Source organism: Penicillium angulare (genome assembly GCF_028827245.1).
Source record: "Penicillium angulare strain IBT 27051 chromosome Unknown utg000009l_segment0_segment0, whole genome shotgun sequence".
Classification (NCBI taxonomy): Eukaryota; Fungi; Ascomycota; class Eurotiomycetes; order Eurotiales; family Aspergillaceae; genus Penicillium; species Penicillium angulare.
The window spans coordinates 916,459-931,940 of record NW_026623168.1 but is presented as its reverse complement, the minus strand read 5'-3'; the positions used below and the strand labels follow the sequence as shown (position 1 = coordinate 931,940).

Below are 15,482 nucleotides of genomic sequence, written 5' to 3'. Positions count from 1 at the left end.
CGGGGCGCTACACTAATGGTAAGTTTGCTCTGATTGCTTTTTTCTGTCTTGCTTCACAATTACTATGATGAACTTTCGTTGTCGCCCCTATCTTACAAAACCGTGGTGATTTACCTGTCCTAGCCAAACGGACGAACTGATATTGTGTCTTGCTCTTATCGAATTTGCTGCAAACTCTTGAGATGATCAATTGGCTAACTTCTCAAAAGATCCAGATTGTATTACTATACTTCCGTCCGGAAAAATCTTTTCTACTCTCTTCTATTCTCAACGGTACGCGAGTCTTCTTCTCTTCCAATAAAATACACCTCTTGTATGATGAACCTCATACATTCCATGCTAAGTATGAAGGTGCACTGCGCCTAATGCTTATAAAATGTAATGCTTTTCATCTTTCGGCTGATTACAATCAATCAAACTGAACAATAATCACTCATGAATTCTATGGCATCATACTGATTGCTGTATACAGAAACTAGTAATCTATTCATAACAATACCAAATCAATCAATGAAAAATCTACATCCGAATCCAAATCTAGTCCTGGAAAGCTGCAAGCTCCTTGTCGTTCCATCTGTAATCCGTTAGCAATGTCCATTGCAGTAGTGTATGAGGAGAGAAAACATACGCAATAGACAATCCCGACAACTCGACCGGCGCATCAAGAACCGCCTTAGCGAAAACATGACCCGGCTGCTCAGGCTTGAGAAGCGCACCAGCGGAAAAAGCCCCAGTAAACTTCGAGTGCATATCAGCATCGAGAGTTGTGCCGCGCTCCTCGCGCAGATCCTTCTGCATATCCGTATCAACCATTCCAGGCTGAATAGAGATAGATACAACATCCGGCTCTTCAGCCCCAAGCGTCTGTGTAAAGTTGTTCAGGGCAGCCTTGCTCGCGGCATAAATACCCCAACCACGATACTTCTTCACAGCTGCTCCGGAAGAAGTAAGGATGATTCTTCCCTTGGACTCGCGGAGAGCAGGAAGAGCCGCCGTAGCCTGTAGTATTTACCCATTAGCCACGCTCTCCAGAATGATTTCGAGATAGAGGTAGAGAGAGGAGAGGTGGTACGTACAAATGCAACCAAGCTGAAGAAATTAACATTAAATGCCTTCTGCCACTCCGCAACATCTGTAACGGCAATCTTGCCCGTTTGGCCCAAAATACCATGGTTAAGAACCATACCGTCCAGTTGACCGAATGACTTGATTGCCGCATCGACGGCTTTTTGTGCGAGGGAGAAATCTGCCAGATCCCCGCTTACCACCTCGACTTGCTTTGGGTATTCGTCTTTGAGCTTTTTGAGAAGCTCAACGTTGCGTGCCATGACAACTACATTGTGGGATTGAGGGGCTGAGAGTAGATATTTGGCAATTGCGAGACCGAGGCCTTGAAGTTGTGTTAGTGCTGTGCGGGATAGACCTAGACTCGTTGATGGGTTTACCTCGGGAAGCTCCAGTTACGATAATTGTTTTGGCCATGATGATCTGTGCGATTGTTGACATCAATCACCAAGGTTGAATTCTTATATCTCTGACTTTCCTTCCGGCGCGGGGCTTAATAATCTTGATATGCGGAGTTGGGATCGAAGCCCCCGAAGCTAAAGGTGCAATACCGCCAAGCACCGAGTGTAACCGGACCAAGTCGGATCCTTCAATCTTGCTTGATATGGATTTCCCACTTTGATCATACTTAGTGATTCAGGATCGGATATGCGGCAGGACATGATGCAGGCAGCAGTTACATCTCGGCCGATTGTTAATATCGTGGGGGTTTTGGGTTACTCATTTATCTTAACTTCTTTATGAATTACTCCGACGTCGGGATCAGGCACTTGGATAAATTGAGCAGCCAGTCTCTAGCGATGATTCACGAATGGAATGCAAGGAGATTATGAATTTGATCTCAGCACTTTTACCGAAATTGTATTAATACAGAAGAACCCTGGAAGTTTTATTTTAATCAAATATATTTCATCTTTTAGTCTTATCGTCAGTGTATTTACAATCAATACTTCACAATGGGGTATGATATCAAATATGTAGCATCCCTCAGCTGAGTCAATGTCCCAATCAAACATGCACAATCTCGGACTTCCTTACAGCACGACCAGATTGTATAGCAGCAACCTGCACCACCTTCGTACCACCCGGCAACGTAAACTGTGTCTCAAATCCCTTCTTCTCAATCTCACCCAGAGACTTCAGGTTCTTCTGACTATTCCCAGCATAAACCTCATACTTTTCAACATCCGTAGCTCCATTCCAGCTAACATATCCTCGAAGTGATGATGAGCCCGCACACTCACTCAAATCATCTTTAGCAGTGACAGTACCAACCACAAGACTCGGCTTATAGTATGGAGTCGCGTGCCATTCCTGTTTATAGACACGGTAGCTTTGACCGAGATTGTAGCCTGCGAATTGGACCGACCAGCGCAGATCGCCTGATGGGCCGTATTCTTTGATGTAGGGCTCGTCGCCGTATCCCATGAGTGTGTTTCCATTGTCGAGGGGTGTAAAGGATCCTTCGGCGGCGGAGGAGATGGGGTATTTGTGGTCGTAGAAGTCGGTTTCTAGCTTTGGAGGATTTTCCGGGTTGGGAGGGAGTGTCAAGCGGAGGGTAAGGCCCTTGGAGGGGTTGGTGGCAGTTGCTGAGTCGAGGTCGTTGTTGAAGTAGCTAAGGAGAACTTCGTTGGGGTTTGAGGAGACGTTGCGAAGACGGGCCATGTGTTGCCAGGACTGGTTGAATTGAAGTTAGAGAATGTTATGAATGGGTTCTAGAGTGTATGTGTTAGACTTACAAAGGTTCCGTTGGTGGGTAGTGTACCAAAGTCGCCTCCATCTGCACCATCGATGTACCAGACGATCTCACCCTGGCGATTAACCAGGAATGTACGCCAAAGATGACGCGAATTGATCAGATAGTGATCTCCCCACTTCTGAATGGAGTTGATATGAAACCAATCAAATGGGTCTGTCAGGTTCGAACCAGTAAACGGCTCATGAGTAAGGTTGACATTCAAGTGAGCGAGCGGACTCCAGATAAACACAGGCTCATTGGTCTCCAGATCAAGCTCAACAGCAATAGAATCATAAACCCATCCATCCTTATCTCCACCTAGAGAAGTCAAATCCGCCTGAGAAGTATTATACGCAGTCAAGAGAATAGTATTATCCTCCGTGATGAACGACTCATGGACATCCGCATCGCAATCCGTAGTCGTACCAGTAGGCAGAGTCAAATTGAGTTGCAAACAAACCGACTTCAACAAATTATACTCATCATCGTAAATCTGTACCTCGCCCCATCCTCGACCCGCATCAGCTCCATAAGCGGCCTTGCCTGTACCAACCCAGAAAGAGATAACAGACTTCTCTCCCCAGTATTGTTGGCGGAAGTTGGAAGAGTCTCCAACTGGTCCACCCCATACAAGCTCATTATCATCTGTTAAGATGAATGGTGAAATTTCTTTCACGCCGGTGGTGCTATCGTCTTCTTGACCGATAAAGAGTAATCCGGAAGCTAGATCCTCGCTCGTTTTGTTTATCGTGAGATGCGGCGGTGTGAGGTTGGAGGATTTGTATGTCTGCCATGGCCAGATATCACTGCTATTCGAAACAATCTGGCGACTGTCTGCTGCGCAGAGAGTTGATTCTGTCTTTCTTGTAGCGATTGTGTGGGACAGAACTGAAGTTGGAGCTATAAGCCCAATGGCTAATGTTGAAGCCCAAGCTCGCATGATTATGATTATCAGCGGGAAATGCTGTAAATTTTATTATTGGCTCTTTTTACCTGTGACGAAGAGGGAGACTGTCAATTTATATGTTTTATTTTTTCAATTGATCACGACATCAGAGCTCTGTGTTGATGTTCTAGATGGATTTCCTGTTGGTGCCGGTGGGCCATTGTTTGTCCCGCGTGCAGAGTACGGACTACGGAGCACAATGAAGAAACAAACATGCACGGCAATTCTTCCGTAGTAAATACGCAACAATAGACTAGAAGTGGATACTGCAAAGAAACGTGGAGAAGAATAATATTAAACAAGCAAGATCGGCAATCCTTCCACACATTCCCAGTATGAAGCTTTGGCTAATCTTCGCCATAAAATTAGCCGAGGACGCTAAGGATGTCGTCATTAGAATTGTTAATTCCACCATCAAACTGACAGCCACTCATACTATACCCGTACCTTAATTATGGATTAATTGTTTGCATTGTCCCTGTTTCCTATTGAATACTGTATCTCGCTACTGTTTCTTGTCGGAGTCCCCCGCCTTGTACTACGGAGAATCCGAGTACTCTCCGTGGCCACTTGCCGAGTTTTCGGTGATCATTACGCACTCTAAAGTAGTGATCGCGCAATTCTGAAGATATATGCATCATTTCATCTTGAAATTAAACTGTCTAGCTTAAAGTTAATTTGATTGTCGGCTGTGCTAAAATATGTTATTCGTTGCCCTGGGGAGGGCGTTTTCAGGTACGGGTATAGTTCTATACTATACTAGAAGTACTTTGAGTTTTAGAGGCAAAGTCTTTTTGAATGATCGATTTGATTCTGTTATTTGTTAATGGTAATTGAATGATTATTCAAGTGGCAGACAGTTCGTACAAATGAGAGACTTGGAAGTGTTTAGTGATTCCTGCGACAGGGAGTTGCGCTCTGGGCTGCATCTATCCATGCCATTGCCCCCTTCAAATTAACGTACCCTGCATTTAATCTGGACCGAAATACTTGTTGATAAAAATGATAGTACTTTATTTCTTAAAATACGGCCTGGAATTATGAGTGGAAAAAAACTAAAAAACTTAGTCAAATCGTGATAGCGTCGAAATAGTAAATATTATCATACGGCGGCGTGCTCATGTCATGGCAATGCCCTTGACAGCTGGAAACCAGATTTTGTGCCTTCAAAATTTACAAGAATCGCAAATTGATTATTCTACACGTACTAAGTGTATCCAACTGTTTGGCTGACCATATAGAGACCCAACGCAGTATGATTCACTTAGGTCTTAAGCTTTAACTGCCTCTGCCAGGTCAATGAAAGCTTTTCTCCACATCTTATTTTCCCGAAAGGCTATATACTAGACTAAAACTTTGGAAGTTCGTATTATAGTAGGAGATAGTCTCATGTTCACGGCGAGGTCAAGATGTTATCAATTGATATAATAGCGGCGCTAGAATGGTTGATGGCCTTCCCCGCACCGTTAGCCCCACCGTGAACTGTTATCAACATCATTATGATCATTCAAGCTCTCGATACTACAAGAAAGAAGGGCAGGAATACAGATCAGAAACCAAATTTTAGGATAAGCTCGACTAAAAAACCGAGAAAGCGACCGCAACACCACCAATTATCTGCAGCATCCCAGAGAAAAGTATTCAAAGTCAAGGATGTCAACAGTAATCCTAGGAGGAGGTATCATCGGCACCTCAATCGCATACCATCTATCAAAAAGCCAACCGGAAACAGAAATACACATCATCGAACAATCATCCCAGTTATTCAGCTCAGCTTCAGGATATGCAGGTGGATTCCTTGCGCGTGATTGGTTCGCGCCATCACTTGCTTCCCTCGGCGCACTATCCTTTGATTTACACCATCGGCTTTCTTCTGAAAAAGACGGGGCTAAGAAATGGGGATTCATGAAGGGAACTGCATTTAATTTAGACTCGGTACCTAATCAGAGACGCGGTGGTGCTGGTTCAGACGACTGGATCCATGATGGGACCAGTCGTGCGGAGACGGCAGCTGCTATAGATGCCTTGTCAGCTGAATGGCCGGCTTGGTTAACGAAGCAGGATGGTCGTGTTATTGAGCGTATCAGTGAAGGAGAAACGGTCGCACAGGTGTGAGTGCTCCAATGGGACTATTTGAAAACCCCCACTGATTTTCTTCAGAGATCCTTTGCGATTAAGTCGGTTTTTAATGGATGAGGCGCTCCTACATGGAGTGAAGCTCCACCACCCTGCAAAAGCAACTGAGATAATCAAGGATGAGAGTGGGACTATTATCGGAGTGAAGGTACTTGATTTGAGATCTAAAAACGAGTTCATTCTACCATGCACAAATTTAGTGCTGAGTGCGGGTGCATGGACTCCACAAGTTCTACATGAGCTCTTCCCTTCAAACGAACTTTCTTTCAACATTTCGCCGTTAGCAGGGTATTCTTTGGTCGTCCGTTCTCCACGATATACACTTGATCATGAGCGAGTGATCAACAATGGACGCAGCCATGCACTTTTCACTGAGCATCCAGCATCATGCGGCTTTAGTCCGGAGATATTCACCCGGGAAGGAGGCGAGATCTACATCGCTGGTCTTAATCCCGATCTGAGTCTTCCATCTTGCGTGGCAGATGTACGGCAACTTTGGGATCCGACAGAGATGCAGAAATTAAAAGATGTTGCCGTTCGCCTTATGGGTCAGCTACCCGGTGATTCGTTTGGATCGTCAGATCATATAAGAAACACAGATGATTTGGAAATTTTACGTGAGGGTCTCTGTTTTCGTCCTGTTGGTGATAATGAGATTCCTACTATTGGGCGAATTAGAGACTCTTCTTTAGGCGACGGTGTGAGGGCCTCGGGCGGGGGTGGTGTTTATATTGCGAGCGGGCATGGGCCGTGGGGGATATCTCTCAGTTTGGGTACTGGGAAGGTTATGGCTGACTTGATTCAGGGAGAACTTGTGTCGGCGGATGTGAGTCAACTTGCTGTGAAGTAGCTTCCGTCGATCTGATAAGGCTGGCAGGTATTCTTCTTTCCGGGGCGTAAACAATCCCATATTCATTCCCAGTGAAATATCAGATACGAAGAAGACAAACAGAATTTATCTCCTCGGCTTTCCCTTTAATAAAATGACTCGAGTACATTTTCTGTGAAGTTCATCTGCATCCCATATATAAGTCGGAATATTGTTGTTCCACAAAGCTGTCCCCGCTTAGTCATAAAAGTCGTGGAGCTCTCCAGAAACTTCAGGCATTCGATATCAAAGCAACATTTGGTGACCGCTCCGCAACCCCGTGAATCCTCCCATCTTTCGCCCCTGCACCTCCGACTGTGCAGATAATCCCTTTCGCATCCTCCAGCCCATCCCTAACTCGGTGCCGCTGCGCCTACACACCCCCTTACCATGGCCAACTATCTCGCTTCCATTTTCGGTACAGAGCAGGACAAGGTCAATTGCTCTTTCTACTACAAGATCGGCGCATGTCGGCACGGAGATCGCTGCTCCCGTAAACATGTCAAGCCCTCCTATTCGCAGACCGTCTTGATGCCGAACATGTACCAGAACCCAGCCTACGACCCCAAGAATAAGATGAACCCCAGCCAGCTGCAGAATCACTTCGATGCCTTCTACGAGGATGTGTGGTGTGAGATGTGCAAGTACGGTGAACTTGAGGAGTTGGTCGTTTGCGACAACAACAATGATCGTGAGTGACCTGAACCTACCTATGTCTAACCTATACTGGCAGGGTAGGCTAGGATAGACAAACGTACGCAAGGAAGTTACTAACCACGTCTTTTCTTTTCTTTAGACCTCATCGGCAACGTTTACGCTCGGTTTAAATACGAAGAAGATGCCCAAGCAGCATGCGACACCCTCAATTCACGATGGTACGCCGCAAGACCTATATACTGCGAATTATCGCCCGTGACAGATTTCCGAGAAGCATGTTGTCGTCTGAATAGTGGGGAGGGATGTGTCCGAGGAGGATTCTGCAACTTCATCCATCGCAAGGATCCCTCCGCGGAGCTCGATCGCGATATGAGACTTAGCACAAAGAAATGGTTGAAGGAGCGTGGTCGTGACCCTCGAAGCGCTACTCGCAGTCCTACCCCCGAACCTACTCGACGGAGGTTTTAGGGTGTAATTCATCTTTTTCGTTTCCTTTTCTCTGACAGACTAGTTTCTTGTGTGTTTCTTTCATCTTTGGCGTTAGGTGATGTCAGTCGGTGGTGCGATTCACCTCCTTTGCGCGGAGCGTCTGGGGATTGGGGTTTCGGCATTCTCTTTTGCTGATTGGCACTTTGTATTTTATGTCATGATATCAAAACTGCAAATGAATTGATTTATCACATGATTGTTCCTTTATCTTCTAGACGATGGGAAATACTTAAACTTATAGCGTGAAGCAGTGACTGTCTATCGATTTAGTGGACGCAAGTCGGGGACTACATAGTAGAAGGTATATGCGGGTGCCCCTTTGAAAATCAAGGCTAGTATGAATAAGCATTTGTGTATTCGGATGGGATACTTATGGAACGAATTGCATTTTGGAGAATTCCACCGGGATAGCTACTAGGAAGATTGAATGTATAGTACTATGGATATGGTCCTGGTCAATCAATAATGCTCCATACTAATAGAAGCAACTTTGAAGCATTCATTATAACATCAAATTTCCCGCAGAATAAGCTCTAACGTCGAATCTTGCTTTTCTACTTATTCCTTGCAGGAAATAAAATGAAATATCACCAAAATCATGTCAAAGAACCGGACTATGTACAGCTCTTTATCCCGGCAAGCTGCAAGTCTTGGCGTTCCCCGCGTCGCGTCAATTCGCGTTCTTCAATTATTCGATCTTTGATATTCAACCACTAATGCTAGTCGCTCTTTAATCACCTTCTTTTACACCGAAATAAGAGAGTGTAAATTACTGCCAACATGGACAATGAATATGATGACAGCAACCGAGCCTTTTTGCAGGCTTTCATGGGTCGCTCGTCTATGACCTTCGAGGAAGCTCAGCCCATACTAGCTGCAATTATCTCCGCACGCGGTGAGTTGAGGTCTTATACAAGTTCCCTCAAACTAAAAGTACCCCTGCTAATTATGGCTCAATACGAACAGAAAACCGAGAGGTTGACGTGGGAGATATCACCGAAGAACACTTCACATCGTACGTCGGCGCCGCCAACACCGCTATTTCTCAATTCGACCTTGAGATCAGAAGTTCTTTACGCCAAACATCAAAACAAAACGATGAAGAGAATACAGATAACTCGCCAACAAGGGTGTACGCTCTTGTAAATACTACCAGTGACTCTCTAACGCAACTCGCGACATCCTACTCCGCAGACGAGATTGCCTTTTTGAAGCGCGTCCTTGATTGCATGTTCGAGAAAAATAACACCCGTATTTGTGAAGGAATGGTCATTACACCCATGGAAGCTGTCAATCTCCGCACAGCGACTGAAGCCAATCGACGACGATCAACGATTGGCGAGACTCAGCCAGCACAAGACGGGGCAGCGAACAATTTGAGTCTAACGCAAGCTGAAACCATGATGAATCAGCTCGTTGAAGAAGGGTGGTTTGAAAAGAGTGAAAAAAGCTACTTCAGTTTGAGTCCTCGGGGACTAATGGAATTACGTGGATGGTTGGTTGCGGAATACAATGATGATGAGTCGGACGGACGAAGAGCGGATCGTATCAAGTTCTGCGCTGCCTGCAAGGATATAATTACTGTGGTATGCCGCTTTCGTATTTTACCTCCAGTGTCGATTGCAGTCAATAAGTAACCTGTTTTATTAGGGACAACGATGTGGCGACCGCGAGTGCCCAGGCCGACTCCATGATCATTGCATGCACAACTTCTTTCGTATTCACCGGGCTGAAAAGTGTCCAGTATGCAAGAAAGACTGGCCTGGGGACAAATATGTTGGCGAGAGAGCCGTGAGAGCCATGAATCGAAACAGGGCTAGCGATGCTCGACAGTCTATTCGTTCACCTGCGGTGGTACGTGGATATGATGGAAATGAGGATGAAGAAGGAGGTAGTGGCGAAGACGCAGGCGCCGACGAAGAGGGTTGAACATTGAAATGTTAGACCGCTTGGTATCTCTTGATCGGCGATCTCGAACGCCGAGAACGAGAGGTCATGACCTACTGGCCCGGTGACCTGTGATGTCTCTTGCTTTGCTCGAGAGTGAATACCACAAAACGGCACACTACCGCCTATGTCTCTGGGTATACTCGTTATTAGTCTGGCATAGTTGGCATTTTGTCTTGTTCAATTCTGAACCCGATTGTTCCTGATCGCTGTCTGCCAGAGACGACCCAACCAGGCCCTGGGCCCCTTTGGAAACTACGAATCGAGTCATACGTACGTTTTATTTTCTGCGAGGAGACATCGAACCCAGCACCGCTACAGCAGCTATCGAAATAAGGTAAGAACTTGGTGCCATACGAATGTCGTGAGACTCGGATATTGAATCCGCGGGCTGTTTTGGCCATATCGGATGTCGGCAACAATGGCAAACCCATAAGAACCCTGAATACATAATGCCTATACAGAATACTAGGCTATCTCTACATAGCCATAGCCATAATTAAAGACATCGAATAAATACTTTATTCATCATTAACTTCGTTTCATCTTTTATCTATCGCGATATGGTGGTATCTGTGTTTCCCTCGGAACTCGCTTCCGCCTCCCGACATCTTCCCGGTTCATTTCTCCATTCTAATCCATCTTCATTGTGACTATAAAAATGCCGACCAAAAGAAGAGGAAGATCAGGTAATTCTTCATACACTTAGAAACCTCCAAAACTAATTACAATTTCCAGGCTGCTTAATATGTAAAGCGCGCAAAGTATTGGTTCCCGACTCCCAAGATGCCTGCCGGGACTTTCACTGACATCAGCCAGGTCAAATGTAGCGATCCAACGGGCCCTTGTGATGGCTGTACTCGCATGGGACTAGATTGTCCCGGTTTATCGGAGGAAAAACTATCATCAGCAGAGCTCCGTGCACGAGTCAACAGTGCTTTTCGCCATGCTGGTCGTCGAAGACGGGTTGTGGGTGCTTGCCATGAATGCCAGGCGGCAAAGTTACGATGCGATCGCGGGAAACCACGTTGTCAGAGATGTGAATCGAGATCGCTTCCTTGTATTTATTCCGATGATCGGGATCGACGGCATAGTGATGAGAATGCTTCGAATTCTAGAGCTGTGTCACTATCACCGCCTGCGCGGGTTATCAGTGCCTCAGGCGAAGGACCGGATACTTCAATCTTCACCGAGAGGATAGGGAGTGTCGATCTAATCAACGAAGTGTCTTCGGCAGTACCGCTTCCTGATGATCTGCAGGAATTGAGGCATCTCGTTGATACTTATTTCGTGCATATTCATCCGCTGCGGTGTCTGGGCTTTGTGCACAAGCCATCGTTCATGCAGTCGTTAGACCGAGGAAAAATTAAAGAGGATTTCGGAAAAGCACTCGTGCATATAATATGCGCTTTTGGATCAAGGTATGAATTGTCTCTCCTAACAAAGTGCATGTTTAATGTTGTCTATTTCAAGATTCATCGACAACTCGCCTAGAACTGGGGATTGGGCAGGCCGTGCCCAGGAACTAGCTTTTCTCAATATTTCATTTCCGAGTATCTCAAACTTGATGGTAAACTTATCAGTACTTACTGTATCATGAAAAGGGCTAATATCAAAAGGCTCTTGTACTTCTATGCGAATGGCACATGCGATTTGGCCAGGAAAGCACAGCATTCATGATCTCTGGCATCTGCTCTCGTCTTGCTCAATTACTTCGGCTTGATTCCGAAGCAACAATTGAAAGTCTCGAGGGAATACCCGGTGGTCTCCTAGTCGCAGAGAAAGAGGCCAGACGTCGACTAGTCTGGTCCTGCTACATCTTGGACGTGGCGATCAGTTCTGGGGTGGATTTGATTTCCAACTGGCCTTCAGCACCGAGAACAAGACTACCGTGCTCTGGTAGAGAGTTTACTCTTCAGTTGACGTGTGAAACTGGTATGCTTTGCGAAGGGGAAAGTTTTGCAGATGAGCTTGCCAAGACTCCAAACGTGTGTCTTGAAGCATATTATGTGCACATAATGTACCTGAGGAAACAAGTTCTACGGTAAGCCTCTCTTACAACACTCCAAAGATGAAATCTGACAAATCATAGCCTAATCCGGGACTCGGCACTTGAAGTATTACCCAAATTAGATGTCCTGATTGCCAACCTTGAGAAGTGCGGCGATTCTCTTCCCCGGCATTTGCAACTCAATGAAATGAATGCATACATTCATGAAGAAAGTAACCAACTTCCAGCTTTTTACGCATTGCACCTTCTCTATCATCAATGCTTTTGCGACTTGTATCGCGTTGCCTTGCCAGGTTATCAATTTCCGCTATCGACTGTCATCGAGACACATCGACCAGGAATCGAACAGCATATGCAGTCCCAATGCGTCGATCATGCCAAGGCAATTACGAATATTCTTCGGATGACTTTGCAGCGGAGGAAAAAACCACTAGTTGACTCTTCTTGTGCTATATGCGCATACGAGTCTTCTAAGATTCAAATTGTCTATGCTCGTACCTGCATGCGACTAGACCAAGATGTTGTCAAGCAAAATATTGCCACCAATCTCGAAGCTTTAGATTTCATGTTTCCCTGGGATAAGAAAAGGGATATGTTGGTGAGTGTTGAGGATCGCATGGTCATATAATATATTAATCATTCGTAGATCTCTTCACTATCAAAGCTGCTTCATGAATTTGGATTCTCAGAGCTTGCAGATCAGTGGCTCATTAGAAATAATAAAAGGCAAGTTATGCAAATCATCAGCCGTAAGTAGCTTATGCTTATTATTTGAACAGTCCTCAAAGCTCGAATAGTGAAGAAACAACACCACAGGCTCACCATCTTCACCCGTTTGCTCTTTATCGAATGTCATGGAAAGAAATACCCTGGCCTAATAAAGCAGCAGCAATTCGTGAACTGAGGCAATCGGCGGCTATTGAAAATAACCATACAAGAAATACTGATACACCTACCTTTGAGCCGGCTGATGATCCAACGACGAATGTGAATGAAGGAAATTTAGAGATTGATGATCTTATCACAGGCGGAGATGAGGAGGTTCCTGACATTGATTCTTATTTGCAAATGGCGAATTACTTTTCGGAATATTTGACTTGGGATCCGTGGAATTTTGGGTATTCTTAATATATTGTACTGAACTGCAAACTATCTATTAAAAGAATGATTCTAAAATGAGTGCAAGAAATGTATACCGGATCTCTAACTAGGAACCTTGTGTGCAATTTCAGCAGGAATGTCCTTCTTGCCAATGAATCTGATCCAAGAACCTGTATCTTCGAACTCGTCGCGGACACCTTCAATAACATGTTCGTCCTTCAGTTCACCAGCGAGACCGACCACACCAACCTCTTTACAATACACGCCCCAAAGCCGAAGCATCTCGTTGAATACATCAGGTCGCTTTTCACTCAAGTCAGTGGTCTCACCAGGATCCTCAACAATATCAAACAACTCCCAGCGCTGTGGTCCCCGCGGCAAAGGAACATAAGTAATTTTGAATTGGCCTTTGCGAAGTCCACCGCTCCCCGCAATCTCCCATCCAGTAACACTGTCTTCGCTATGAATAGCCAGCATTCCAGCGGCACTTTTCGATCCAGGGGCAGCCATAGAATCGAGAAATGGCTTCCAACTGACACCACGAACAGGCTCAATCTGCTTTCCTTTCCACACACTTCCTGGATGCTGTAATCCCGCATAGTCCAAAATAGTAGGAACCATATCCATCACCGTGCAGAAAGAATCAACAACCTGACCACCACCATTCCGATTCCTAACCGGCTTAACAACAAGCGGAACCCGACATCCACCTTCAGTAGAAAACATTTTGTACAGCCTCGACGGCGCAGTAGCAGCCTGTGCCCACCGGCTTCCATACCAGACGAAAGAGTTTTTCCGACCAATATTCTCCAACGAGTTATCATAGTATTTCTGGACATGCTCGACAATGTTATCGCCAATAAGAGGAGTAGCCTCGTAACTAGCTCCCTCAGCTCCATTATCCGACATGAAATAAATGATCGTGTTATCGTATTCTCCTGTCTCTTTCAGATGCTGGATAACTCGGCCGATGTTCTCGTCCATCCGATCTACCATTCCGGCGAATGCTTCCATCGATCGGGCAGATTTGGCTCGCTCATCAGCTGGCATTTTGTCCCATTCTTCCGGTTCCCCGGATACGGTGACGATATCGTGTGGAACAACTTCTGGTGCGACCATTCCGAGATCTTTCAATTTTTGTAGGCGGCGGAGACGAAGAGCTTCAGGGCCATCCTCGTAGATTCCACGGTATTTATCCATTGAGGCCTTTGGTGCTTGGAGTGGCCAGTGAGGTGCAGAGAAAGGTAGGTAAGCAAAGAAAGGCTTGGACCTTTCTTCTTCGGAGCGATCACTGAAATATTCAATGAGTTTTGATGCGTAGTAGTCGGATGAGTAGAAGTTTTCTGGTAGTTCGCTGAGGTACTCCCCATTCTCCATGTGTAGTGCTGTTATGGCTGTTTCAAAGAACCTGGGTGGTTCTTCGAGAATATTTCCGTATTGAGGCTCATATCCTGACTCGACTTGTTAAATTATAGTGTTAAATATTCTTCTAGATTCACATACCATAATGATTCGCACACCCAGGAAGTAACGCGAATGATCGCTCAAAGCCTCGCATATGGGGTCCATACTCTTTCTTCAGTCCTAGATGCCACTTCCCAGACATCATAGTGTGATATCCGCCTTCTTTGAGTAACTCCGGAATCGCTACAACTCTTTCATTGAGATATCCTTCGTGACCTGGTGCACCTTGATGAGCAGGCGAATTGCGTATATGTTCAGATAATTGTCCCAATCCAGTTAAGTGGTGATCTGTGCCGGTCATGATCATTGACCGAGTAGGTGAACATGCCGCCGCAACATGGAACGAGTTGAACCGCATTCCACCCGCTGCATTGGAAAGAGAGTCAATGTTCGGTGTTTGAATTTCAGAGCCAAAGCAGCTGCAGTCGCTAAAGCCGAGATCATCGGCGACGATAATGAGAAAGTTGGGCCGTGTCATTTCGTGGAGTATTTTATTTGGCGATCTCCCCCTCGTTCATGAATAAGATGATTTGAATTCCTTTTTTTGCACGTCAGCTTCGCCCACCTTGCATATATGGTCGCGGGTTTTATATGCCCCGCATTTTGGTAGTTGACAGCCCGTCGGGTATCGCCTCGGATCTCGCTCGGGTCTCGCCAAAAGAAGTATGTTGGATACCTCAGACCATCATTAGTCTCAGAAGGCGAATCTATATTGTGCAGAGTAGTAGTAATAACTTCATAACTCAAGTTGTTTATTTAAACATATATGCTTCAATATTATCTTATTAGAAGCAACATTGAAGATGTTTTTACGGATCCCCGATCGGACTATGTATAAAGATATACAGTAGTATCATACATTAAATTGCTGTGATATATTGAAAGGTAAAACTTGGAACTTCGCTATGAATCAGAATGGTCACCAAAATCCAGGTTAGGTATTTTTGCAGACCGAGGGTTTACATCGATCTCTTAGGATCCTCCCTCGAGCAGGCCGGAGATTCGCTCGATCTTGATTTCAACCTGTTCGCGTAGAACGTCATATATGATCCCCATCTGC

The 15,482-nt window shown here is 45.4% G+C and overlaps 6 protein-coding genes across 6 annotated transcripts; 4 read left to right on the top strand and 2 right to left on the bottom strand.

The window, feature by feature from the left end:
• Positions 1-537: 537 nt before the first annotated feature.
• On the bottom strand, positions 538-3,743 carry N7478_011897 (uncharacterized protein; the record flags this gene model as incomplete). The annotated part of the gene is made up of 6 exons (XM_056928111.1): positions 538-574; positions 629-999; positions 1,077-1,390; positions 1,446-1,488; positions 2,104-2,742; positions 2,805-3,743. 6 exons carry the CDS (start codon positions 3,741-3,743, stop codon positions 538-540), a joined length of 2,343 nt encoding a protein of 780 aa, XP_056773838.1.
• Positions 3,744-5,402: 1,659 nt separating this feature from the next.
• Positions 5,403-6,735, top strand: N7478_011896 (NAD(P)/FAD-dependent oxidoreductase; the record flags this gene model as incomplete). The annotated part of the gene is made up of 2 exons (XM_056928110.1): positions 5,403-5,860; positions 5,910-6,735. 2 exons carry the CDS (start codon positions 5,403-5,405, stop codon positions 6,733-6,735), a joined length of 1,284 nt encoding a protein of 427 aa, XP_056773837.1.
• A 408-nt stretch (positions 6,736-7,143) lies between these two features.
• Positions 7,144-7,878, top strand: N7478_011895 (zinc finger CCCH domain-containing RNA-binding protein; the record flags this gene model as incomplete). The annotated part of the gene is made up of 2 exons (XM_056928109.1): positions 7,144-7,444; positions 7,550-7,878. 2 exons carry the CDS (start codon positions 7,144-7,146, stop codon positions 7,876-7,878), a joined length of 630 nt encoding a protein of 209 aa, XP_056773836.1.
• An 801-nt stretch (positions 7,879-8,679) lies between these two features.
• On the top strand, positions 8,680-9,828 carry N7478_011894 (non-structural maintenance of chromosomes element 1 family protein; the record flags this gene model as incomplete). Its single annotated transcript, XM_056928108.1, has 3 exons — positions 8,680-8,794; positions 8,866-9,485; positions 9,550-9,828. The coding sequence occupies 3 exons, from the start codon at positions 8,680-8,682 to the stop codon at positions 9,826-9,828; spliced, it is 1,014 nt and encodes a 337-aa protein (XP_056773835.1).
• An 804-nt stretch (positions 9,829-10,632) lies between these two features.
• Positions 10,633-11,340, top strand: N7478_011893 (uncharacterized protein; the record flags this gene model as incomplete). The annotated part of the gene is made up of 1 exon (XM_056928107.1): positions 10,633-11,340. One exon carries the CDS (start codon positions 10,633-10,635, stop codon positions 11,338-11,340), a length of 708 nt encoding a protein of 235 aa, XP_056773834.1.
• Positions 11,341-13,060: 1,720 nt separating this feature from the next.
• On the bottom strand, positions 13,061-14,900 carry N7478_011892 (arylsulfatase; the record flags this gene model as incomplete). The annotated part of the gene is made up of 2 exons (XM_056928106.1): positions 13,061-14,409; positions 14,462-14,900. The coding sequence occupies 2 exons, from the start codon at positions 14,898-14,900 to the stop codon at positions 13,061-13,063; spliced, it is 1,788 nt and encodes a 595-aa protein (XP_056773833.1).
• Between the last annotated feature and the right edge of the window lie 582 nt (positions 14,901-15,482).